This window comes from Dreissena polymorpha, chromosome 5 (assembly GCF_020536995.1).
Source record: "Dreissena polymorpha isolate Duluth1 chromosome 5, UMN_Dpol_1.0, whole genome shotgun sequence".
NCBI classification, from domain to species: Eukaryota; Metazoa; Mollusca; class Bivalvia; order Myida; family Dreissenidae; genus Dreissena; species Dreissena polymorpha.
In genome coordinates this window covers 115184682-115212613 of record NC_068359.1, presented here as the reverse complement: position 1 = coordinate 115212613, position 27932 = coordinate 115184682, and the positions used below count along the sequence as shown (strand labels likewise).

General features: G+C 33.4%; 3 protein-coding genes and 1 long non-coding RNA gene across 4 annotated transcripts in view; 3 read left to right on the top strand and 1 right to left on the bottom strand.

The window, feature by feature from the left end:
* LOC127832678 (protein CFAP20DC-like) overlaps positions 1-27932 on the bottom strand; it is a 223417-nt gene that overhangs the window by 12069 nt on the left and 183416 nt on the right. The gene's annotated exons all lie outside the window — the stretch shown is intronic.
* The window catches only part of LOC127832688 (tolloid-like protein 1), a 45520-nt gene continuing 25047 nt past the window's right edge, over positions 7460-27932 (top strand). Inside the window, exons 1-2 of the mRNA XM_052358321.1 lie at positions 7460-7523; positions 7794-7981. Of these exons, the coding sequence (XP_052214281.1) occupies positions 7481-7523; positions 7794-7981 (231 nt within the window). The 5' untranslated portion in view covers positions 7460-7480. The remainder of the gene's footprint in view (positions 7524-7793; positions 7982-27932) is intronic.
* LOC127832709 (uncharacterized) lies at positions 8004-11602 on the top strand. The gene is made up of 4 exons (XR_008027074.1): positions 8004-8386; positions 9724-9927; positions 10072-10181; positions 11474-11602. It is a non-coding gene; the product is annotated as an uncharacterized LOC127832709 (long non-coding RNA).
* LOC127832684 (uncharacterized) lies at positions 11853-20088 on the top strand. The gene is made up of 9 exons (XM_052358317.1): positions 11853-12064; positions 12741-12863; positions 13249-13410; positions 13564-13665; positions 15433-15608; positions 15911-16064; positions 16590-16685; positions 17130-17205; positions 17488-20088. Exons 3-9 carry the CDS (start codon positions 13275-13277, stop codon positions 18080-18082), a joined length of 1335 nt encoding a protein of 444 aa, XP_052214277.1. The 5' UTR covers positions 11853-12064; positions 12741-12863; positions 13249-13274; the 3' UTR covers positions 18083-20088.

Here is a 27932-nt window from a genome sequence, read left to right as displayed (position 1 = left end):
GATGCGTTGGGTGCGTTCGCACCCAACATTTTTTACGAGTAAAAAAATAATGTATACTATAAGTTGCCCTTAAAGGGTTTTCCATCAAAAAAAATATCAGCTATGCTCAAGACAGGATAATTTTTGTGATACATGGTAAGAAAACAAATCATTTCTACAAAGCAATGTAGTTTTTTGTAGTTTACCAACACTTAATGGCATCTGTTCTGCTCCACATACAGAACTTTCCACTATGTTTTAATTATGTAAAACTTGACACTAGGAAATATGCCCTACTCTTAAACAGTCGATATAATGAATTTAAAACGTTGAATCATATGGTCAGGCGGACGTTAACGTTTAATGTTCATTTACTGTGATGGATCTTGAGCATAATGGGCAAATAAGTCCAATTCTTTTTTCCAACGTTCTGCAATCCATTGTTAAGGACTTTGAGACCATAGGGTCAGTGTTTTTGCTTCTGAAATTCGTTTAGAAACAGATAACTAATTTGTTAAAAATAGTTTGAAAAAATAAAGTAACCAGTTATACCATTTTGATTCCTGTTTAATATTCGAGCAGATTAGAGAAGACCCAGTTTTGTTAATCAGTGTTTGTTGAACAATACACTATTAGCACGTTTAGAGCAGTGCTAGGCCTCTGGTACTATCCATAGTAGCAGACAAACAATTGTTTTGAAAAAAAGTCAAATATTTCCTTTTAATTTGCTTGATTTATTTGTTGTTGCATATGGAAACAAAGTGTGCGCGCAAACTAGTGTCGGGTTTAACACCGTATACAATAACGTATTTTCGTGACTGATCGAAAATGGTGGTTATTGAAAAACGGTAGTGGGGAATACATGTATGTTATATCATATTCATGTCAATCAGTCACTTAGTATGGTCAATGAAAGTGAAATTTCATATAAAAATGCTCTATAACGTAAGTCTCTAAATACAGATAAAAAGTCACCCGAATGCAGGATTTAATGTTTCATTTTCAAAATTGTCAAGGGAGAGGACCACCCCCCCCCCCCGATTGCAGGAGGGGTACACCCCCTCCCACACCTACCCCCTTCGCCACTTCGTTGCTCATAACAATCGTTGATAGGAAAATTCGCCCCCCCCTCTTTTCAAAACCCTGGACCGGGCCTGAAACCTAACACTTATACAGTTCTTTAACATTGTTGCGATATAACGATGCGATTTAGTTCGTTTTAACATATTTGTTTTTTATTTATACACCAGTTCCTTTGTCGCGGCTGAATAAGGAAAAAGAATAAGTTCCTTATTTCTTATTCAAATCGAATAAGGAATATGCATTTGCTTACTAAAAATGAATTTAAATTAATAAAAAAAAGACCCCGGAAAAAGACACAATCATCGATGAGAATTATAGTAATTTCAGGTTATTTATTAGACATATTATTTGCAATATATGTTTACTTACTTTTACTTAATGATAGCCTTGTTCCTTATTCGGTTTGAATAAGGAATAAGGAACTGTCATTGTCTTACCTAACGAATAAATTAAAATGAACTAAAGGGATCAATAAATCAATGAAAATCATTATAAATGTAAGTTTGGTACCAACAATATTTATAGCAGTATTGTATTTTTTTAATTTAATGATAACTTATTCGGTTTAAACCAGATCCTTATTTCATATAGAAATCTAATAAGGAACTGGCATTTTCTTACTAAAAATTAATTGAAACAAACAAAATGTACTACATATCAAGGTAAATCATCGTGTATGTACAAATGTACTTTGGATATTAAACGTATTTATTGCAAAATATTTCGATTTAGTATTAAACAATAATAACCCAGTTCTTTTTTTGCGGTTGAATAAGGTATAGGAACTTGTTTAGCTAACTGCGGCGTATGGCTTTTCACCATCGAAAACACGAACGAGAAAACGATACTATACATATTTTAAACATATGTTTCCGTTCTCATACGTAAACAGTTACGAACGGGTATGATAAAGTAGCAAAGCGATTTCAAAACGTCACCATAAAGGCGAAACTGCACCGGAAGCAGCAGTCCCGGTGCCTCCACTGCACTTGTACCGTTTTCGCAGTAAAAGCGTGATTTCTTCAAAGATTCTTTAAGTTAGAATACGCGTTTTCTTGCTCAATCAGGCGAGCGGAACATCCGACGACCTTCAACCTCGGCATACGATTAGGGACCCTTGGGATTTACAAAACATCGATGGTATCGATAGTAAGCAGTCCTATGCCAATCTTAGCGTAAACGTTGCGCTCCCCATTTGTACCAAATGCCAATATTTTTGGACAGCGTTGTCGACAGCGTGACGTCAGTGACATTACGATTAATCATCATGATCATCAATCCCTTGACCGGTTTAGCCGTTGTTGGGAAATGAGGGACGACGATACAAAATCCTCCTCCAATCAGGTCTGTTGTGTGCTGCTGAGAGTAATTCATCCATGGGAAGGGAAGTCCTCTTTTTTACATTATTCATCCAGCTTTTCATCTGCCGGCATCGACGTCGACCTCCCTTTAGCTTTCCCTGGATAACAGTCTTGCACAACGAGTCGTGTCTGGTGACGTGTCGCAACCAAGCCAGCTTTCGTCGTTTTACGGTCGCCAGTAGGGGCTTTTGTGGACCACAAGTGTTGCAGTCATGTTCCGGACGTATTCGTTGGTCTTGTGCTCCGTATTGTAGATGCCGAGCAGTCTTCGGAGACATTTATGTTCAAATGCATGTATAATGCGTTTTGTGACCGCGTGAAGCCACCAGGTCTCGCAGCCGTAGAGTAGAATGGAGACTTCGTTCATCGTTCATGAATTGTGCATAAAGGATAAGTTTTGTATGAGTGTATCTGAGAAAAGCTTAATTATACTGAGCATAGACGTATATCATTTCATAACAGGCTTTTAATCAAATACATGTATTTGCAAATAAGTTACTACTACTACTCCCTTTTAAAAGTTTACAAGGTTACCTCGATGCTGAACTATTGATTTCAGCTTTAACAATTTACTTCTCTTAATTTGGCAACAGCTTTAAGCGACACACTTGAATCTGATTAAAATCAGATTAAATAGTGTTATCACTATTGCTGCTGATTGAATATCCATTGCGGATCTTTTATGTTTACAAATATTAAAATTTGATGTGGAAGCAAATGCAAAATGTGTGAAACTAAACATCCACATCCGCAAGAGGCCTCCATGGCGTATCTTAATGATTTTTTAAGTCGTTTCTTATCATTTTCGTGTTAAACAAAAAGCAATTTGACGGAAAAAATTGTGATTTTGAGAATGTTTACCCCAACTTCTTTTAAGAGGGATGAACAAAAGATACAAAATACATCTGTATAGGTGACACTTAAATAACTTATTGCTTGACCCAAGAAATATGAACCGTGGTCGATTTAGTAACTGATCAGTTATAATTCAAGTCGAAAATATAAAGTATCTCTAATGTACGTGTGCTACATAAAGAGAAAGTAAGTAAATCAGTATGATATAAACATAACAGTTTCTTGCCAATCTTATCAATACATTTAGTATAAATGTTTCAACTAATTCCTGGTTTATAAGTTAAGAAAGTGTCAACTTCCTGCAATACATATTGTATTTACAGAATACATTACATGATGGTGTGTTATTAAAAACACTTACGTTCGCCACAAAGCATTGAGTACCAATAACTAAAATGAACAAATACATTAACAACAACTGCAGTGTTGGGGATTTCCTTAAAAAAAAAGTTTATAGACGCGTTGCTCAACGTATTATTTTTGAGTATTCGAAAGTCACATACTACAAGACAGTACGTGAACAATAACACAAAATGCTGAATATTCTCATAAAAAACGCAAATATATAATTGTTATAAAACACTTCCAAACTTACATAAGAGAGAACCACAATACATCACGCGATTTTTAATGTTGGAACTCACGTTGTTGTGGCCGAGATGGTGAGATGAAATACATTACACCAAGTGGAGCAAGTTTAGTTATCACATTATTTCAACTGATTCATTTCAATTTGTTACGAAATTGAATATTCTATCCATTGTCGAATCTGAACATTTCCCTTATTTGCGCTTCAATGACTTTTCTTAAAAAACACAAATGTTGATTTACATAGTTTTCATTGCACACAAAATACAATCACTGGAGGTAATATTAAACTTGATAAATTAAATGGAATGATGCGCTTAGGTATACATTTTTTTGAGACTTTTGTAAATATGTATAGCATGTACCAGGATGAAACTGTACATCAAATAACTGTAGATATAAACCTGGCTCTGCAAAAAAATATCCATTTGATAAAACTGCTGCAGACAGCATGAAAGTCCATAATAGAACCAAACCACATAACGTTTATGTACGGCAAGATAAACTATGGTGGGATAATAAATGTGATATTTTAAAATATCGTAAGCATAACGCAAGCTGAGGGAGGATTTGCAAATTTATCTGAACGAACAAGGAAATTTTAAAGTTAGTGTAAATACAATAAAGATAATTTCCAACTTAATATGAGAAATAGGCTATGCCAAGCACGCTGTTATCAACATTTATTTCACATTCTAGTTATCAGCAAAAATCAGCAAGTGATTGGTTAAATTATTTTAATCGATTATTATTTCGAGAAAATATGCTCTTGATTAAACTTCTGAAGAAGATGCTTGACCTGAATATGATTTAGTTAATAGCCCTATAACACACGACGAAATAATGAAAAGTATAAATGAATTAAAATGGGAAGGGCGAAGGAGTTTGATGGTATAGGTGCAGAGTTTTTTCATATTTATATAAAACACAGTTAATGCCATTTGTCCAGTATTTTGCTCGCTTTTTGATCACATTCTAAATACAGGAGTATTTCCTGACATGTGTGTCAAATGCAATCGTGTTCCCTTACACAAATGCGGTTCTAAACTGAAACCGACAAATTATAGATGTATTGCATTGGTAAATGTAATGTTGTAAAATCACGACTGTGCACGGCGTCTGATGAAATTGGCAAATTAGATCAATTGCAATCAGGTTTTCGGAATGGTTATTCTACATTTGATATTCGTCTAACAAAGCATGGTACAAAAACAATATCACTAAACCAGGAGAAAGGTTTTATGTCGTATACGTTGATTTTCAAATGTTACATCAGTGAACAAGTTGGGTTTACTGTTTACTCCTCAATTAAGTTGGTTAAAGGCTAAAGCTAAGTTGGCAATTCAAGCAAAAAATATATATTAATGCGATAATCAGATACCAAGGCTATTTTGGAAAATTTGACATGCAATAGTATTTTTAACTTTTTGATTCACTGGTGAAGCCAATCCTTTCATATGGGGCGGAAAATTGGGGCCATATCTTTTCTGAAAATATAGAACAAACCAGGCCCAATTTTGCAAATATTTTATTTGTCTGAATAGGTCACCTACAATTGTATGGCTTTAAGTTAAGGTTTGTAGGTCAGAATTATGTGTAGACATAGTGTGTTCAATACTGGTGTAAACATATTCACATGCCATTATATGGATACCCCAAAAACTGTTATAATATGTTGAAACTTAAAATACAATTCTTCTACAGAAAAGCATTTAAAAAGTTTTGATGTTCAAATCACAAGTTGGTGATCATGGTATACAACATGACCTTAGATATTATACACATTTTCCTTTTTTTCTTGATATAGTTGAAACAGAGAAGAAACTGATTTTATGAATCTGATGAAAACCAAAAATGATCTGACATTGAAGAAGATTGCATATATATATATATTTCTTAATGCGGACAGTATAAACATAAAACTATGCACAACTCATGCATGTATAATATGACATTGCTATATAGATTGTATCGTATTTGGGCCGGTTGCCTTTAATTACCAAATAACTGGTCTGGTCTTGCCTTGTCTTGTTTATTTATAATGTTCGCACGTGCTCTTGTACGAAAGCATCTGCATTAAGCAAATAACTTGTATACAAAATTGATTACTTTAAGTACATGCTTTTTTTAAACACTATTTTCGACCGTAGGAACGCGCATTGTATTCACAGCATCAATATCGGTGTCGAAATAATCATACCGATCTAATCATGAAATGTATCACGCTCGAGGACCGAAAGGGTGAATTTAAGGTTAATTTTATAATACTTAATATACTTAAATATATTATATTAATATGTTTGAATACAATACTATATTGTTCATATTGGAATTGTCAGAGTTCCAAACTCGCCATGAATTGAAGGATAAAAAAATAACTGTTTACACATAAAATACGTTTTAAGATGGTGTCACGCATGTTGAACCCTACTAGCAGGGTCATAAGTGAATGTCAATTAATAGAAATCGAGATCTACATCGATGTCCAAACAAAATCTGGGGTTATAATGCACCTTAAGTGATAGCTTTAGATATTTAAACAATAGACAACAGTTTTACCAAACGTACACACATTGAGATGAAATAAAATCGGTGAGAAATACATGAAGCCAGAATAAAACATGAAGGCGGATGGAGAATCGTCCACAGATTTTCGTTTTTTTTTTAAAAATATCATTAAATGTTTACTAACAACTCTACACTGTTTAATAGTCTAAACTAATTTCAACAGCTACTATATAATAATAACAAAATGCCCTTCCCTGGTATTCGAAACCGGTCCCTCAGGCAGCAAAATCTAGACCGCTAACACTGCGCCACGCGAAGTATAAACGCTGTGTTCGTACTGAACGTTTTTTCCAAATTATACAGGAAAAACGTTACGAACTATTCATTTTTTGCTATTTCGAATGACGATTTTACATGAATTAACCAATATTTTAAAAAACATGCAGGCGTGTTATTTCGCTTGATTTAATATAATGTATTATTTTTGAATATATGACAATTATTTTGAAAAAATCAGTTCACCTACATATAACTGTGAACAAGTCCCTTTAAGATGTGTAAACGTGTATCTAAGCTGATTTATTCCCGCAACACATTCATTTTTATCTCAGTTTCTGTAATGGTTTTCTAACATAAAATAATGTTTGATATACGTACTGTAAGTGCGCGGTTTAAGAGGTGTTGTAAGCGGTGTTGCTTTTATCGTGCTATATAAAACGGATATAGTTTTTTCGCGTTGATGAAGTGATAATAACCATCATCTTAAATCAATTGTGAATCATTTGAGCATCAATCGAATGTGTCACGAAAACAAGGTGTGAATATATATATATATATATATATATATAAGATATAAATATAAATATATATATATATATATATATATATAATATATATATATATATATATATATATATATATATATATATATATATATATATATATATATATATATATATCTATATATATATATATATATATATATATATATATATATATATATATATATATATATATATACTTCCAGGTAATAAAATGTAATAGTAAGACTTGAAATATAGTTATATGTTTTCTTTCAGACCATGGCTCGCTTACCGTCGCTATTGATGAGTGTACTCGTTCGGTCAGCATTTTTCATTGTTGTTGATGGTAAGGACACAATTTAAAAGATGGTTGGTTGAATATGGTATTTGTTTTGCGATAGATACACAAACAACTAGCTAATACATATGGCAACACATCGTAAAAACTAAATCTACATTGTTCGAACACCAACATATTTCGCCATGACCTGAGGCTGTTTAGCACAAAAGTAAGAAAATCTAGTATTTTAAAACAAATAGAACATGATTGGTATGTTATAAATAAAGTAGAATTTGACAAATTCTGGCAGGATGATGTCAGTCAGTATATTTTTAGCGTCATCGTGTGGCGGAACATTTAAGTCAAACTATGGGGAGATAACTAGTCCGAATTATCCATCCAGTCACGGACCTAATCTGTCTTGTGTTTGGAGAATAGACGGAGCTCCTGGCAGTAGACTTGTGATTGGCTTTAAAGACTTCTCACTTGAAAAGCAAGCTGTTTGTCGTATGGATTACATTGAGGTATAATGACAGATTCGAATAATTTATGTCAAATTCGGCTTGATTCTACTTATGATATAATTTTATCGTTTAAAAGAGTGTACATGTCAGTCGACTTGCCAGAAAAAGTTCTGTTTAATACAGATTATTGTATGTTTATCGCTGATGCTTGTTTCACTTGAGAATTGCTGTGATATAAATTGTTCGGTTAATTAAGGCTAGAATAAAATGTTTTCAAGTGTCTTGGAATATTGGTAGCATTTTAGAGTTGCTGTTATTTACAGATTCGACATGGAAACGTTACACCCCTAATACATTGTGGGGAGATAATACCAGACAGAGTTATAACGCAAAGTGAAAATGCTACCATAGTATTTGTTACAAATCAAGAAACAAATCGACGTGGTTTTCATCTCTATTGGAAAGGTATATACATTTATTTATATTATGCTGTTCAATGTATGAGACATGTTATATGTTGTGAATTAGTGTTGCAAATTTAAAAATATTGTTTCAAACTTAACCTTAGTTGATATTAAAGTATCATTCATTGATCAGTATCATTCCCCAAGTATTTTTAAACGTATGCTTTATGTATTCATAATATGAACCAGTGAAATCACATCTCTGAAAAAACGTGTTAACGCAACATTTACAATCGTCGTCAATTTTCCCTCATTTATCAAGGGATTTTTCTAAAATTTACAAAATGAAGAAATAAATCATATATTAATATATCCGATAAATATATTTGAATGTATCCAAAATTCATTGTATTATAATTATATGAGCCCTATCACTTTCAAATAAAACGTCACAAAATGACATAATCTAAAAATATTTTATTTCAGTTAAAATCAAACAATTAGTTTTAATAGAACATGCACTTAAAAAGTATCTATTCCTGGTTTCTAAGTAATATCTTTGTTAGCTTATTGCTTTGATGAAAAATTTACACATATATCTCATTGAGAACTCACCATATCAGCTAAAGGCCAATGGAATCGATTCCCGAATACGATTCTACTAAAGCTTCCGGAAGCTACAATTGGCTTGTAGGTCGCGTCTTTATACCCATGTTCATCTCATCACAAAGATGTTTTGTAATATTTAGATGGGGTTATTTTGAAGGCATTGCAAACTTCCGCAATGTGCGCTGTGATACTCGTATAATTAATATTGCGCACGTGCATTACGAGCTTGTGTCTTACCCCATGGCTGCTTTATTAGCGACCAGTCGGCAATCGTTTTATTGCTCACACACGCTTTTCAATATAGTTTATAGTTTTAGAACAAATATGCTTTTTCGATGATATTGCATTTAGATAATAATACTAGTGTAAGAAATTCAATATTATTCGCATACTTCCATTTGAACCTGCAGCACGAGAAAACCACCTCCGCACGTATTTTAGAAATGCCACAGCGTCATGGATGTATAATCTTAATGCATTTTTGTTGAGAACATTTTCTTAAACAACAATGTGTGAAATTTCAAGTTGATATATTGAGTTGTTTTATATATAAAAAATTGAATAATACAAGTGTTGCGTTAGAAATTCCCTATGAGTGTATATTGTACTCGGCGCAATGTCCGCACTGCTGAAATCAAAACTATAATTAAATATTTACTTACAAAATTAAAAGCAAGAAGTATCTGCCATATTTTATTTAAGCTTACTCCCCAAAGGAACTTACTATGCTTTTAAACAGTCTAGCATTGTGCATAAAAAATATATAAATAAATTCCGATTTATATATAGTATTTACCGAACCGGTGCTAATGGAAAGCCCTGTGTCATGGGAGTTAGCCAATGAAGAATGTGAACAAAACGGTGGCAATCTCATGGAACCAGACTTGGATTACGTAGACACATATAGAGAGAGCATTATTGAGTTGATGGGGGCTCACAACATATCAGAAATATGGGTACGAAAATACTTCACACCGTGGGTTTCCCTCAAAGGTAAATCAAGCTGTATCAATATTCACATTTAAATAATAATCGAAGTTTTTAATTTAAAGTTTAATATTTCAATTATATACTCAGCAACGAAACGTGGACATTACTGATATATATAAATATAGGTTTTAAATTTTCTGTCCTAAGGTTGTACACGTGAAACCCATGTTCACCCGCAAAAGACGTACACAGTAAAGAACAATCAGCAAAAGATTTGCCAAAACTTGTGTTCTAATTACAATTACTTTGGCCTGAGGGTAAGCCATGCATGATAGTGTTGTATGTCACATTAAAACTATGAAAACATAAAATTACTGTATCCAATTCAAAGAACTACACAAAAACATCTTGACAGATTAATCTTTTAATAAAAAGATGTGCGACATTTAAACGTTAAACGAAGCGTATGAAATTAAACTGTTAAAATAGTGTGAGTACGAAAAGTGCGAGAGAGTTTCGGCATAAAATATAATTTTAAGTCATACATAGATACTCATCATAACTAAATATTAATGTGCTTTGCTGTGGATATTTAAAAGTTTCTTTTTTAACATTTTACGTTATAATAAGAAGCTTATACAAGGTCAGTCGATGTTCACTGAAATGCGGTCAACCATACGCGTTTCTTATCGTTATAAATATTTGTTGTAGCTATTACCCTTTACATATATTTTTTGTGCTTACTTTAATCAAATACTGTAATTGTCAAAGCATAACTCGAAAAGTATTGACTGTGTTGAAATAAACTTTAAATATTGATAAATGGCTTTGAGAGAAAGTGCAAAGTATAGTACCATAACTCGGTTTTCAATATAAACTGATTTATTGTCGCATGCTTATTTTTGTGCATTCTATCATTTAATAACAATGTTTTAAGATGAAAGTACTTAGCTCTACATATAGCATTGTGGGTAAGTGCAGAGGTGAGAATCATAACTTTTTCTTCGGTGTATTTTTGTGATTGCCTTTGGTATATTTCGTGAGGTGAGCTCAATTTTATGAGAATTATACACACACACTGTATATGAAACTTCATGAAGTGAGAATTCATTTATCAACAGATGACATTGTTAAAAAAATAAATAGTACTGTCCCATGAATATGGACAATAAGTAATTTAATACAATGTTCTAGTAAAATATTTCAGTTTTTCCCATTGATGCATTCAGTGTTAACATCTTAAATTTCGATTCAGATAGTCAGACTATTGAGTAAAACTGTAATAGTTATACTCTTGTTTATAGTAATCATGTTATAGTTGTTACAATAACGCTAGTGTTACTTAAAGCGATGCTCATAATTGTGACGTCAAAATGATAACAAGGAATGGACTAAACAAAATAAAATAGAGATGTTATATTTTCTTCTTCGAATTTCTCAAAACCGGTAAACTATTTCTACAGTTTATGTCCATTTTTTCACATATTCTATATGGAAATAAGTATATGTAAATGTGATATGCTGTGCTGATATTACGAGTTTTGTAGACTTATTCCTTTTGCAATAATTTATTGAATACACTAGCAGTTCAGTTCGTATGTTTTTGTAGGGACGCAATTGTGTGTGTTTGAATGACGTCGCTTCGTCCTATGTCGTTGTTTCGGCCTCTGCTTCCTGTGAAATCAATTGCAAAGGCAACACTGAAGAATTATGTGGTGGGAATTATGCGTATACTGTGTATAAAAACAGTGAGTGTCATATTCAACCATAACAGAAGGAGTCGTTAAATGACAAAATTAAAAACGTCTTTTGCAAAAGATTCCAATTTATAGATCAAAATATGTAGTTGCAAATATAGATGTATAGTTGTTGAAACAAAAATAATCCCTATATAACCTATAAATAGTGTAGCGTTTTAGGGCGCAACCGACCCGGTTGAAAAAAAAACATATTTTCACTTCAGACATTTGCTACACATCATCAAAATCTTGGAATGGGACGCTTACTAAGCACATTTATGGATCTTCGTGTTTGACTTGGAATAAAACTTCCTATGTAAACTACACCTTTCCCGATGGTTCTGCCAACGATGCAAAAGATAATTGCAGAGATCCGGATGGATTAGGTACACCTTGGTGCTATACTAAAGAACGTAGTGAACACCCCGATTACGCTAAATGTGACGTTTTTAATTGTTTGGGTATGTTACTTTAAAACATCTTACATTTAAGCTGTTTGATTCAAAATAAATGTCCTTTATAGTTGTTTCTTCAAATAAGCACACTGGTATTCGTATATTAGCACGGGTTGTTAAAATTTCCAACGCAACAGAACTAAAGTGAATAACAAACACAAAATATACTATAGTAAATCTTTTTAATAATAGAATGATGTTTTGACCGATATTGAACGCATATTTAAACTTAAATGATGTGCTCAGCCTGGTAATTTTTGCATTAATTGTTAACGCAATCATTTAATACAGATAATACAATACCAATTCACACAATCAAATCAAACATATTAAAACGTCGTCAATTCTCTTGTATTGTCGGGCCCAAAAACCTTCATAAAAAACGTGATTATATTTAAATGGAAGCATAAAAAGTTCTCAATTTAGTAAATTACATCGTTAACTCTTTTAGAAAACCATTTTATAACAATAGAGGCTGGCGTTGTGAACAACCCACAGTAGTTTATTTACATTGATAAATCATGATATAAAGTTGTTAAAATTATGTTAACATTTTCTATTAACGTTTATGTGCGAAGTACATTTAACCGTCATTGCATTATACGTTGTTTACAAATGTTACACATATTATGTCAGTTTTCGAAAACAAATTTTACAAAAAAAAATGCGACGTAAATTTTAGATCTGACTGCAAAACACAATGGCTCGTCTGAATGCGTCGCAGTCTTCAAGGATAGACAGGGATATACTGGACACCAATTGCCGTGCAGCACCAATTTGAGTGTATTATACATATATCGTTCAGGTATTTTACATAACCGTTTATATTCGTGTAGCCTTTACATTATAGTCAAATGATGACCGTTTCGGTATGTTCATGTATGTGTCAGGCCTTCGCCGCTACATAAATGTATTTGTTATGTGTTTACAAAATATAACTCCACTTCGAATTTGGTATTGCTTTTTTACATCCGTACATGTCAGAATAACACAACACGTATGTATTCTAGAATAAGGATACGGGCCTAACTTAACGGTCAGTTAGGGTTAGAGTAATCTCTATATTATTCCCATATTTCCATATTAAGAGCAAGTCTTAAACAGTGGAGCCGCTTACAAACCTGTGGGGTGTGCATGCTTGCGTGTAGGGGACACTAAACAAGATCATGTGAATTATGTTTTATATTTAGATTCCACTCGCAACTATTACAAAGAAATGGCTGGCACGTGGAATGATGTTCGACACCGCATTGAACAATCTTCCTCTTGGTTTCTGTTCCCAAATAAGTACGAAGATATTAACGAGGGTCATTACATTTGGACAGGACTTTCGAGAAACACATCGACATCGAGTAAAATTATTCAGTTTATTCACTAGAATGTCATTTTGATTTATTTGTTGTTGTTTTTAAGCAGCGTGATATTGAAATATTAAGCCTTAGTAACTGTGCACAAAAGGACTTACCGATTACAATAATGTTCTTAACAATAAATTAATAATTAAGGGCCGTTTACTGCACCATCCGACTGTTTCAAGCTACACAAACAAACGCTAGAGGAGGAGACTGACAACTGTAATCTCGAGCTTCCATTCATTTGTCAAAAAGGTTAGATATACAATTACGTTATCATTTTATTGTCAAATGATGTAATACGAATGACAATACAGTAATTGATAGCATCATCCAGTTATAAAGAAAACAAAGCAACAATATTTCACTAGGGCATGAAGTTCAATCACATTGAGATAGCATATATGTATTGCTATTTTTGGGGATGAATCTTAACACTGCAAAAACAAAAATAATGGTATTTCCTAAGAGGGTGGATTAAACGAAAATGAAAAATGGACATTCAATGAAAATGTCATTGAAGTGGTTGATAACTTTATCTATTTAGGAACAGTGTTGAATTATATGGAAAAAAATTAATTAAACCATGAACATTTGGTTGGTAAAGCTCTGAAGATAATGAATGCATTATTGTTTGAATGGAATGACTTTGATATAAAACCAAAAATATTTAGTCAATTGATTAACACTTTTGTAGATTCTATATTTAAATAATGCTTCAGAAGTATGGTGTTTCACAAAGTCAGATGATATTGAACGCATTCATTTTAAATTTTGCAAACAATTGATACAGGTTAAAATAAATACATGTTATTTTACTATTTATGGTGCATTAGGTAGATATCTATTGTAGGTTAAAAGGTGTGAACATTCTTAAATTGGTTAAAAATTATTCACAATGAAAATATCATTATGCAAATAGTTTACAAACAAGCTTTACACGATCGTAATAAAGGTTATACAAATCGGGTCTCAAATGACAAGCAAATGTTAAATAATTTTGGTTTGCAGGTTAATGGATTTGTGAGCAAAACCTCTTTGGAATATGAAGAATATTTAGATTAACTTCCTAGACGACTGCGCTTAATTTTTGTAAGATAAAGAGTCTCTGCACACTCGTTGAAAATATAAACTGGCAGATACGCTCAAAATAACATTCAATGAAATGAACGTTATTGTCTATGTTGTAATGACTTTGATTTAGAATATGAATACCATTTTATATGTATATGCCGCTGTTACACTGAGTTAAGAAAACAAATATATAAACCGTACATTTTATATCAACCCATCTGCATGAATTCCACAAGTTACTAGTTTCATGTGACTAATCAATAATTTATAATATGTGTAAATTTATCAAAGAAGCTTTTGCTTTTGTTAAAAAAAAATACAATTCTTAATAATACTGTGCAATCAACTTCAGTACCGCCTTGATAAAACCTACGTGTTCTCACCATCGATTATATTTATTTGTATTTGTAATCTTTAATAATTATTATTTGTTATCTGATGTTATGTTGTTATGCCTAGTTACGTGACAGAGCCTGCCTGCCTGCCTGCCTGCCTGCCTGCCTGCCTGCCTGCCTGCCTGCCTGCCTGCCTGCCTGCCTGCCTGCCTGCCTGCCTGCCTGCCTGCCTGCCTGTCTGTCTGTCTGTCTGTCTGTCTGTCTGTCTGTCTGTCTGTCTGTCTGTCTGTCTGTCTGTCTGTCTGTCTGTCTGTCTGTCTGTCTGTCTGTCTGTCTGTCTGTCTGTCTGTCTGTCTGTCTGTCTGTCTGTCTGTCTGTCTGTCTGTCTGTATGTCTGTCTGTCTGTCTTTCTGTCTGTCTGTCTGTCTGTTCGTCTGTCTGTCTGTTCGTCCGTCCGTCCGTCCGTCGTCCGTCCGTCTGTCCGTCTGTCGTGTATTTCTCATGTGCCACTTGAAAGTTTGTTTTTTTATACTAAAATATACATGTATCTTTATATAGTTTTGGCTTCGACCTATTCTTGGCCACGTCGATCATTAATTTAGTTTTCGCATAGTTCCAGTTAACTGTGGTGAAAGTTTTATGAAAACCGAAAGTAGTCTCAACTTTACTATTGAAAGTGGAAGCAACGACATGAATTGCGAATGGAAGATCGAGGGATTCGACAACACGTTCATTCGAATCGAAATTTCGTTTGTAATACCTGCCTGTCAAGATTGTGAATGTTTGAAGGTGACGTAATGCAACTTAATATACTTATTGAGCATTGTATTTTATTTAAGACCTTTTATTTACCCCAGGAAATTAACAGCCAATGTTCATAATACGATGGATACGAATAGTGGTATATGTTGTTAAAAATATATGTTTTATTTACTGTCAGTAATAAAAAACAATCTGATACGACTAGGTTTAATTCTTTAGAAGAAATTTAGTTGCGATATTCATTAGTTATAATATTTTTCGAAATATAAAATGATCATATTGCGTATTCAAAAAAACTTATGACTATCAAGCTTTCATTTTTGACATAGATTTACGACGCATCAACGACCATTGGACCACCAAATAAAACATTATGCGAGGATGGACAGCTGACATTTAATTCAACCCAACAGGCAATTACATTGGCTTATTCTTCGGATATATCCGTTGAAAGGACAGTACTTCAAGCCAAGTGGAGCTTTGGTAAAACAAATGACATGATTCACTATATCATCACCACATTTACCCACGTCTATATCCAAAAGCAGAAGGTTTATCTCGTCATGCCAGGATAGGCGGATTTGTTACAACTGTATTGTTTACCTTAATAACTATTTTTGACGAGTATTTGATATTATAATGAATAAACAAAAAATATCATACATATGAAGTATGTTAATAGCGTTGTTTTTTTTTTGCAAAACAAAATCAATATTTCTGGCAGAACTGTCAAACATCCAAGAACTTGGTTTTGTTTCAAACTTGTATAAGTACGTATGATGATGTAAGTATTATCTTCTTACATATGAACACCACACATTTCATTGTACTTTAAAACAAAAATGCAATATCAATAAACAATTCACTTTTGTAGTTCAGTGCAATGGCCAAAACATTTTATGGTAATGAATCGTATTAACAACATGAATATTTCACGTGCCATCATGTACGTTATATCTGCAAGACGGTTATGCTATAACAACAAACCTGTAAACTTTTGTAATTCAGTACCATGGCCAAGCAAGTCGACAACGTCAACGCCTTTAGGAAGCACGATAAACTCAAGAACTGGATCGGAAGATATGGCGCCGAACAAATGGTCTGGTAATGAGTTGTATGTTTTATTTGAATTGAGATTACGTGAAGGACTTGGTTACATTATATCAAACTCATCGGATACCTTCTCTATAAGTTAACGGAGAATATTTAAGCTGAAACCAGTCGAATCTCAAATCTCAGGTTAGCAAACAAATATTTAAATAATGAACGAAAACAAAGCCCATGCCAAACTTTTTGCCGTCTTAACTGCATGTAAATTAGTGTATCACAGACAAAATAATTTTCATTTCACGCGTGTGTGTTGATAAGATTTGTTTTGCATCTGACTCTTTTTCTTGTCAGTATGTGTGTGTGTGAATAAATATGTAAAAGAATAACAAAAAATCCACTACAGCTGGGGATGTTAGATATTATCGTTAACGGTTAACTAATGAATACTTTACATTAAACTTGCAAGACTAATAAAGCTGTGTTTAACGTGTGTTTCAGCGGGTTTGATTGGAGGCATTGTCGCCGCTGCCGTGGCGATTACCGTATTCGTAATAGTCTGCATCGTTGTCATACGGTATGTTTGATTGCAGTTATGTGTAATATGCTTTCGAAGAAGTCCGACTATAAATGTTTTATCTGGTTAAGTTTATTTATGAATTTAGAAGAGCAATTGTCTTTTCACGTTTTGCATAAATTACGCTTAAAAGCAATAGGTATCTACCGTGACCTTAAATGAAATAACGTGTTTAAGTGAAAGCGCAGTGTTAGGTAAAAACACAGCATACCCATAATATCATTTCAATAAACTTAATTTAAACTAGGTGTTCATTTCGTGATATTTTTAACATTGTTACAGGAGAAGAAAATCAAGAACGAAACGTGATGATGCAAACACGTGTGCAGCAGAGATGGTGACGTCAAACAACGAAACCGAAAGTTCAGGCGACATTTACTCGGTATCAGCTAAGGTCAATATTAGAAAAGGAATGGATTCCGTGGAATATGGTGTCGTAAACAAACGACAAACAAACAGTTCGGTGTCATCATCCCGGAATATTCCGGTCGATTCGGAAAGAAATTCGAATATTGCGGAAAAAACATCGGTGGATGACACAGGACACACTTATTTGCACCATGGTTACAACAGAATTGAAAAAGTACTCGAGGAAGCTACCGGAGAGGATAAATATAACAGACTGAATGAAATAATGAGTCCGAATGACGTTAACAAGTCAGACAATGTCTACAACCATGTGCAGGGTATTGACAACGGCATATACGATCACACAGCGGATGATTCGGAGGCGCATGATAGACGGGCTTCGTATTCACATGTAAGGGGGCCATTCCCTTCATCAGAAAACCGACATGATGTATACGACCACACAACTGATGATTTCGAGACGCCTGATAGACGGGATTTGTATTCACATGTTAGGGGGCCGAAATGATGCAGAAAACAATATATAGAAAAGATAAATTGTTGGTTGACGAAGTGTACTACGAGTGTGACTTAAATCCGAGATAAGGCAATTTCGCATTATAAATTGCACGAGTGTAAAATATATGATGAAGATGATGTACTAACATAGTGCAAACTAGAGTGTTCTCTTTTAAAAAGATAGAGCTTTAAAATAGCGGATATAAACATGTGTTACATAAGTGCATATTTATATATTTATAAACTATTTCAATGTGTGGTAATTGAGAATATAACATGGTTAACTGGATTCGTACAAACATTTAAAAGCCCGCTGTACCTACATAATTATTTGGGCTCCGAGTTACTTAAACACCTGAGATTCAAAGGAACTGATCTGTTCTGTGCAGCCCAAGATCATGAAGATGTCATTAGAACAAATGTTCTAAACAACTTTAATGACTAGTGAACACCCTGGCAACCACGTTTTTCAACAGACCAGAACCATTTTCATACACATCCAAGATATCATTTAAACAAATATTCTGACAAAGTTTCATGAAGCCATATAAGGGCAAATAGCCTGCCCCCTGGTGGCCATGTTTTTCAAGCAATGGAACCATTTTAAAACTTGTTAGAGATATCATTGGGACAGATCTTCTGACCAAGTTTCATGATGAACAGACAATACATGTGGCTTCTAGAGTGTTAACAATGTTCTACTATAGCTATATAAGGGAAAATGCCACGACCCCTTGGCAGCCATGTTTTTCCATCACGCGGAAGCATTTTCGAACTCATCCAAGATATCATTGGGACAAATTGTCCGGCCAATTTTCATGATGATCGGACAATAATTTAAATGTGGCCTCTAGAGTGTTAATAAGATTTAACTAAAGCAAAATATATCCATATTAGGAAAAATGCAACGCCCCCTGGTGGCAATGTTTTTGAAGCAACCAAACCATTTTCGAACTCATCAAGATATAATTGGGAAAAATCTTCTTACCAAGTTTTATGAAGATCGGAAAAAAAAGTGGCCTCTAGAGCGTTAACAAGGTTTTACTACAGCCATATAAGGAAAAATGCCCCGCCCCTTGGCGGCCATATTTTTCAACCAACCGGCATCATTTTTGAACTCGTCCAAGATATTATTAGGATGAATCTTTTGATTAAGTTTCATGACCATCGGACAATAAATGTTGCCTCTTGAGTGTTAACAAGATTTTGCTGTAGCCATATATACACTGTAGCTATATAAGGAAAAATGCCCGCCCCTTGGCAGCCATGTTTTTCAAGCAAACGTAACCATTTTTTTATCTCAACCAAGATATCATTGAAACCAACTTTCTGACCAAATTGTATGAAGATTGGAAATAAATGTGGCCTCTAGAGTGTTAACAAGGTTTTTCTATAGCCATATTAGGAAAATGCCCCACCCCCTGGCGGCCATGTTTTTCAACCAACCAGCATCACTTTTAAACTCGTCCAATATATTATTGATATAAATCTTCTGACCAAGTTTCATGATGATCGGACAATGAATGTGGCCTCTAGAGTGTAAACAAGATTTTACTAAAATTACATAAAGCCATATAAGGAAAAATGCCCCGCCTTCTGGTGGCCATGTTTTTAAAGCAACCAAAACCATTTTCATACTCATCCAAGATATCATTAGGAAAAATCTTCTGACCAAGTTTCATGAAGATCTGAAAATAAATGTGGCCTCTAGAGTGTTAACAAGGCAAATGTTGACGCCGCACAACGGACTACGCATGACGGATAAAATGCGATCACTAAAGCACACCATGAGCACGTTGTGCTCAGGTGAGCTAAAAATGGTACAAATATGCTGTAAATATCAAATATATGAGTGTAAAAATTGTATTTATGTATTTTCTTATAGTTAATTTATAAGTGTTATATGCATATGGTTATATCTAGAATATGTATGCAATATTTGATGTGTAAGGAAATATTTTTAATACAAGTACTCAACATAATTACTGTCCTGCCAATGGAAATTTAACACCATAAAAAAAAACACAAAGCTTACAGTGCTTGTAGTTCATGATCGTTTATTTTTCGTATTTTTTCACACTTTGTCCATTGAATATCAAATACATGAATTGTTTTCAAACACATTAACAAAATAAATACACAAGCACACACATTATCACAGGTGCAGACAATAAAATGTGCCAAACATATTGCATACAATGGGTTTTATATCACATGTGATAACGAACGACAAGCTGCCAGAGTGGCAACAATCTAGTGTCTACAGAAATTTCACTTTACAACAGTGAAGTTAAATATTCACGACATCAGCAAATTTCTTCTGTAAAATGAACCTCTCGACCTAAGTTTTATATCTCAGTTTGAATCAAACAGTATGGCAAGAGTGTGTCACATTTGGTTTCAAGTGGCCACTACACTGTTTTACATCCGTTTCAGAGCAGTCGACCACTTTTAAAATCTATGTTGTACAATAGTACTTAATGGTAAACTTGTTACAATCTTCTCTATTCTTAAGGAAGAAAACAATCTTCAAAACGATCGTATCCACTAAAACAACACTTAAACATCGCAAGTGCCCACAAACAGTTCAATCTAATGAAAAGTAACTTGATTTTTTCTTTGTTTAAACTACAAAAACAACATGGTATTGGGTTAGTTTGAATCTGTTTATAGTTAGGGATTGTCTTTTGTCTGCTCATAAATAAATGAAAACATGAATTCAACTAAAAGATAATTATGAAATCAAAATAATGCATATATATTTTGGCAATGTGCTTTGCTCATTCGCACAAATCTTACAAAGGACATTAGATCACAACACATGTTTTTAAGATCGTTAAACTCGCGCAATTATAAAATGAAATCGTTAGGTCATAGTTTGTTATGATCTTGTGATAATTAACCTTATCCTTATGTTTTCTCTTGAAAAGTAAACCTTGCACAATACCAGAATTTCAAAACACGTGTCTATCAAAGTGATCTTTATATCCAAGTATATTATCTATAAGGTATGGACAAGTTTATTGAAGAAAACACATAATGAAAATGTAAGTTAAAAAAGCAGCTTGACTGCACATCATACGCTGTGGTGGAAACGTTTAGCTCAGCTCATAATATTTGTAGGATTTGGGGTCAAAGTAACAATTAATCTGAGAGTCATACAGCAATTCGAGCTCTTCTTCATCATCAGTATTCTTTGCTGACTCTCCTGGAAATAGAAAACGACTAATAGATTACATCAATTGAATATTTTCTCTGAGCGTTAAATGTGTAAACAAAAAGTTATAACACCATTGCAATTGGGGTGAAAGTTCTTTTTATATACATAAATCCAGAAAGATTTTAAATTGGTATCTGGCATTGAAAGATGACTAAGGTAAATGCCAATAAGAAAAAAGTATCAGATATGTATTACCATTATAGTTGCTTTTTGATAATCTCTATAAATAAAACTTGCTTAGTACGAAATGTATATATCTCATTCAATCTTACAACACTAATTTATTAAAGACGACTAAATGTCAATCTATAGACAGTTGTCTTAGACCTGGCAAGAATCTTAAAGTTTGCATGGGCTTATTTTAATCTTGAATTAGGATGTTTAATTGTTTATAAAAGGTTAGTATGTAGATGCTTTTGCATGAATATTTTATGAAATACTTCTTGTGAATTATTATGTTATAAGTAACATTGTATGTGTGGTCAAATATTATTTTTGATTTACAAACTTCTTGTTTGAATTGCAAATTATATAATAATGATATTATTTGAATTAAATTCTCTATGTTTAAAGGACTTATTTAACCATTATTGAATTTGTTATGTATTGTAGATATTACATTCAATAAGTTTTAAGGTAAGGTAAGACAGGTGTGTGTGTTCAATCCTAGATAAAGAGGCATAGTAAGGGAATACCAGATTGGTTTTTAATTATAGCTGGGTTTATAACGTTCCATTTTATTTATATTTTCTCTCTGATAGGCGTTTCTTGTTTGATTTAATTATTTTTAATTTGTTTAGCAGTCACATAAACAACCAAGCTATGTAATATGGAATTTTTACACCCATTATTGCTGCTTCTTCCTGTATTTGCGCGATGATTATCTGAGATATTAACCTTATGATTCTATATTCTCAAATCTTTTCTATAAAGAAGGAATGTAGTTGACAATTGTGAATAGTTTTATTTGATCGTTCGTCAAAAAGTTGTAATTCTGTTACTCTTGTATCTTCAATGCAATTGAGTAATTAAATAGTAATTAAATTGAATGCGTTTTAATTCCCTTTTATTATTGTTTAATTTGAGTTACAATGCTATGGCGTTAAATTTTATTTACACTTAAATGTATTAAGAATATTGCTGGGCCAAGTGTGAGGTTGAGCGCTCTATAACCAGGTTTAAACCCCCAATGCTTTGCATTGACCGTTCCAAGGCGGTGACCCCAGCTTTATTCATATTTTGTGTCTATGTTGGTTTGTATTGTGCTGTTTTGTGCTGTTTTGTACTGTTTGGGCAATCGGTCACTTGCCTTAAATAAAGGACCAACTAATTGTTTTTAATGAAAATTCAATACTTCTCCAGCAGCTGGAGTTTCACTTCTTTATATTACTGACAGTTGTAACTATACACGTTCATGTTATAAGTTCCTTGTCAAGATATTGTGTAGATTGGCCCTGATGTACAGAAGGACGGACTGACAGTTAACAATTGATATGACAGTTTTAAGACACACACTCTTACATGTAGGTGAGTGTACCTGTGATTGGTTTCCTAGGTGACGGATTGTTAAGTGAGGAGATGTCATCCAGAGAGTTGGAGCCCGGTCCTCCTCTCAATGGAACAGGTGGACTGCACACACCGCTGAACTCTCTGAAAAAGCATTAAGCATCGTACCAATAAGTACGCCCTCACAACATATGTTAAGGGGCCATTGACTTGTAGGTCCCCGCTGAATTCTATTCAGTACAAACAATTTATAAGAACGTGGGTGGGCAACCAATGTCAAAATATTTGTTTCTAACTATGTGGTACACACAAAACTTATCAAGAAATTTATATTAAACATCAGGACACAACATCAGACTATCTAGACGGACATTTTTAAATGGCATAATCATAATGACAACAGCACTGTTTAAATGTACATTATTAAATCTCAATTAGGCACTTTACAGCCAAGCAGAAAAGAGCTACAGGCGCTCACTTTGAGTTATACGTATCTGAACTGTCCATGAAGACTGACCTTGAGTTATAGGTATCTGAACTGTCTATGAAAACTGACCTTGAGTTATAGGTATCCGAACTGTCTATGAAAACTGACCTTGAGTTATAGGTATCTGAACTTTCTATGAAAACTGACCTTGAGTTATAGGTATCTGAACTGTCCATGAACATTGCAAGATGAAGGCTTCCCTTTTGATGTGACTGGGGCTGCCAAAAAAAACACAATACATTAAAATTACAATTATTTTGCTATCAAAAGAGCATGAATGTAAAACAGGCACAATAGTGACCGACGAATATAAAGAATGCATCAAGATTACAATAATTGTGCTCAAAATAACATGTAAGTACATATGAATCAAAACATGTGACTGCTAAGAAGCGAGTTCAATATTAAATACACAATTTTAAGTTGGACATTACCATAAGGTGTGAAAACAGCATTTACAGAAATAGTTTAAATATACATGTATTTAAATGACAGTATAGTTCATACAATGTGAACTATATTGCAAAAATGCTATGAATCAACACGTAAGTACAGGTCAGTTGATTGAACATTTATGAGTTCATTATTTATACTTCAGATGTAAATTTTAGGACATGTGTTGCACACTATCATATATTTACTGGAAAAAAGTCTTGGATAAACAGAAAGGCGGAGAGATCTTATTCCATGTTTGTCTACTAGGTAATTTTGACAAGTGGTACTCACAGGTTTCCAAGTGCTGAAGCTGGTGTCATGATCGCTTATCATGGTGAGGGACTCAGTCCCAGTCTCCCTGCTAGCCCTCGACCTTGACCTTTCGTTTGACCTTTGGGTCATATGACCTTCTGGGCCGGTTACCTTCTGGAAAGCTGTACCTTTGTTTAACCCTCCAGTGTCACTGATAACATAAGTCGGTTTGTTGTTTGTTGCATGGTTTGCCCGAGGAGACATTGTGGGTTCAAAGTCCACACTTCTTGCTCCCTGAATGGCGGCTAACATTTCCATCTCTTGAGAATCAGTCAGCTCATTATCGTACTTGTATTTTTGGAAGTCATATGGTTTCTGAAAGAAAAAGAGTGGAAATTGGTAGGATTTCCGCAAGAAAACAAGTGGGAAAAAATATGGTTTCTTCCGGTAAAGGAAATAAAAATTATACGATATGCTGAAACAAATGAAACAAAGATAAGTTTTTAAAAGAAAGCAAATGAGAAAAAAGATAAGAGTTTCTAAACGGCAACGTACCTGGTAAGGACAAAGAAACAATGTGCAAGATAACAAATTGACAAAACATATGGTTTTGTTAAATGAACATTTGGTTTAACATAAAAACAAAAGGAACGGGCAAAATCGTTGAATTGATATCCCCAACCAAATAAATTGTATTTATGGATGGGTGCAATTCCCTTGATAAACAGTATAATCCACACACACAAAATTAGTGAAGGGTAATTGTTCTTATGCATTGAAATTTTCTTCATTGATATCTATTCATCCCTAAAGTTTCATGTTGAAATATTGCAGCGTATCTGAGATATAGCCCTGAAAAATTATATAACAAAAAAGGCAATAACTCTTATTTTAGAACGTGTCCGGTAATGGTTCTTGTGAAAGGCAATTTTTCCTTATTGATATCAATACACCCATGAACTTTCATGTTGAAATCTCGCATGGTGTCTGAGATATGGCCATGAAAAGTTACATCATATAAAATACACAAACGGCAATAACTCTTAATTAAGAAAGTGAAGGCTTGTGGTTCTTGTGCGCGGCACATCTCCTCATTGATATTTATAAACCCATGACGTTTCATGTTGATATCTTAAAAAGGTTCTTAGATATAGCCCTGAAAAATTCGTGTCAGACAGACGGACCAAATGACGGACGGACGGCGAGGGATAATATAACATGACAACTCAACATTTTAAAAACATTGCAAATAATAGTGACAGCTGTCCGGTGCTGGTAATTAAATCAAATTACATAAAATTTATAAACACGTACAAAATGAATGGCAGAAGCCTCATCTCTTAAAATAAATTTGTAGACAAAGCTCAGAAATTCTTGAATATTGAATTAAAAACTGATTTATTTGTTGCAAATTTTTAACTTACTTCACCTGCTTGGGTTTGAGAAATTCTTGCTATAGGGGACGGGTTTGTAAGGATCCCCTTATCATCCATTTAGAAGATATACCACCACTTAGAATGCGTTGTTGTTTTTTAACATCAATTCAAAACAGAATTACACAACAAATCTCATGTGTTCTATACATAGGATAGTGTTCTATAAATAGGATAAGTGCCTAACTCGAAGGTCGGTTGGGGTTAGGATAATTTCTGTATTATTTCCAAATTAGGAACCCATTCTAAGCATGAGATCCTTTCAATCCTATGAGGGTGTATGCTAACGTTTAGGAGACAGTAAACGAGGTCAAGTCCATTCTGTTATAATTTAAGGTATTTAATGCGCTTACTAAAAAGCTGAAACATAGACTGATGTTCGGAACCATTTGGCAAAATCTTCTTGGTGTCATTAATAAACTCTGCACAACTATATGGACTGGGGGCGTTACTGTTGGACAGGAACTTCGAAAAACACGTCGAAATTCAGTAAGCTTTTTTATTTACACGCATGTCATTTAACTTATATTTGTCATCAGCGGTGTATTATTAACAAATTAAGCCTAATAACTGTTCAAAAAAATACTGACCAATACAAATATGTAATTAACAATAAATTAATAGGGCCTTTGGCTGCACTATTAGAATGTTTCAAGCTATAGAGGTGTGAACAAACGCTAGATGAGAAGACTGACACATGTAATCTCAAGCTACCATTCATTTGTCAAAACAGGTCATATATAATAATATATTTTAATAAATAAGTTTTCAATTTCATACACATGATACTGAGGAAGCGAAAAAACAAGTTATGTTGGGTCTTATAATCTAACTCGAGCACGAAATCGATTTGGGCAACCATTCCGATTTCAATGTGATACAGATTCGTTGTTTTTTGCTTGTTTATAAATTTCGTAACTACTAGTACATACAGTGATAAGAATTGCGTTTGTTCAAAAGCTGAAATGGTACTTGTATTAACAATGTACCATGTGAAACCATTTCTTAAAATAAACATGTAAATGATTATACATATAGATAGTTTTTACTACTACCAATGATTCCCACATACATCATTAATTTAGATTTTGCTTAGTTCAGTTTAACTGAAGTCAAAGTTGTATACAAACAAAACGTCGTCTCAACTAAACCATAGAAATCGAAAGTTATGACATGAAAGGCGAATGGAAGATCAAGGCATATGACAACAATGCCATTCGCATTGACATTTCGTTTGACATAGAACAATGCCTAGATTGTGAAGGGGAATGCTTTCAAGCCCATTGAAACTTTGGTAAAACAAATAACATGATTCCATATACCATCAACATATTACGCTACTCTGATCACTAGGGAGACGTCCAAAAGCGGAATGTATACATCGATTTGTCGAGATAGGGCTAGTTGTTAGAACTCCATTGTATTCCTAAATAAAATTATTGTAAACGTATTATTATTATTATTGATGTTATAATCCATACCAAACAAATATAATACAAATTTATTATGTAAATAACTAGAACCTAGAATTGTTTATAGCATTCGTAAGTATGGTGTTATTAGTATTGTCTATTTACAACATTAACTGTTCATATTTTATAGTGTTTTTTTCAGTCAGAAGATTATGATACATAAAATAAACATGTAATTCAGAGTCAGTACCAAGCCACACGACCACATCAACGCCTTTAGAAAGCATGGACAAGTCAAGGACTGGATCGTCAGACGAGCACATGTGCATGTTAACATGTCATATTGTCCGGTGCGTGTGTTTTGCAGAATGTGATAAAAAAAATATAATAGTATGTTACATAATAATGTGTTTATTAGAGTTGTTTTGCATCTGATACTTTTTGTCGTTGCTTGTGTGTGAGTCAGTGACATACCTGTATCGTCAACGAATCAATTTGTAAGACTTCCGCTTGTACTGTGGATGATGGACTTGCGTTATCGTTTACAGTTGACTAGTTAATGCATAACAATAATATTGCAATAGCTAAAAAGCTATATTACTATGTTTTTTATACTATTTTTTATAATAGAAAACCACCTTATAAACAGAGAACAATGTACTTAAAACAGATTCTATCAAATTAAACAACGCTAAAACAACACAATTACCCACAACAGTTCAACATTAATACAAAGAAACTTGATTATCTCTTGGTAAAAAGGCTAAAAAACATAGTTGATTATTTATCCGTTTGAATCATTTAAAGGAATTAATTGTCATTTTCTGTAACACATAAATAAATTAACAGATGGTTAACTTAAACATACTGATTTAATTAAAATAATTGAATTATAGTTGGGCAGTCTGCTTTGTTCAATGGAGCAAATTTTCCAATGTAGTTGAGTAAGCAATATATAAACAATATAATTTGTCCAAGATTATATCGATCATGCTATTATACAATTTCACAATTTCAGAATTTAACCTTATATGTCTATAAACGTTATTTTGACGTCGATTTTAAATACACACAATATGAATGTATTTAAGAAGTTGAATGCATGCGTAATCTTG

Excerpts from the sequence above, each read along its gene's own strand:
- LOC127832684 (XM_052358317.1), top strand. The coding sequence starts at position 13,275 with ATGGCTGGCACGTGGAATGATGTTCGACACCGCATTGAACAATCTTCC. Across the intron at positions 13,666-15,432 it reads TCCATTCATTTGTCAAAAAG|TTCCAGTTAACTGTGGTGAA; the intron begins GTTAGATATACA and ends GTTTTCGCATAG. Across the intron at positions 15,609-15,910 it reads AAGATTGTGAATGTTTGAAG|ATTTACGACGCATCAACGAC; the intron begins GTGACGTAATGC and ends TTTTTGACATAG.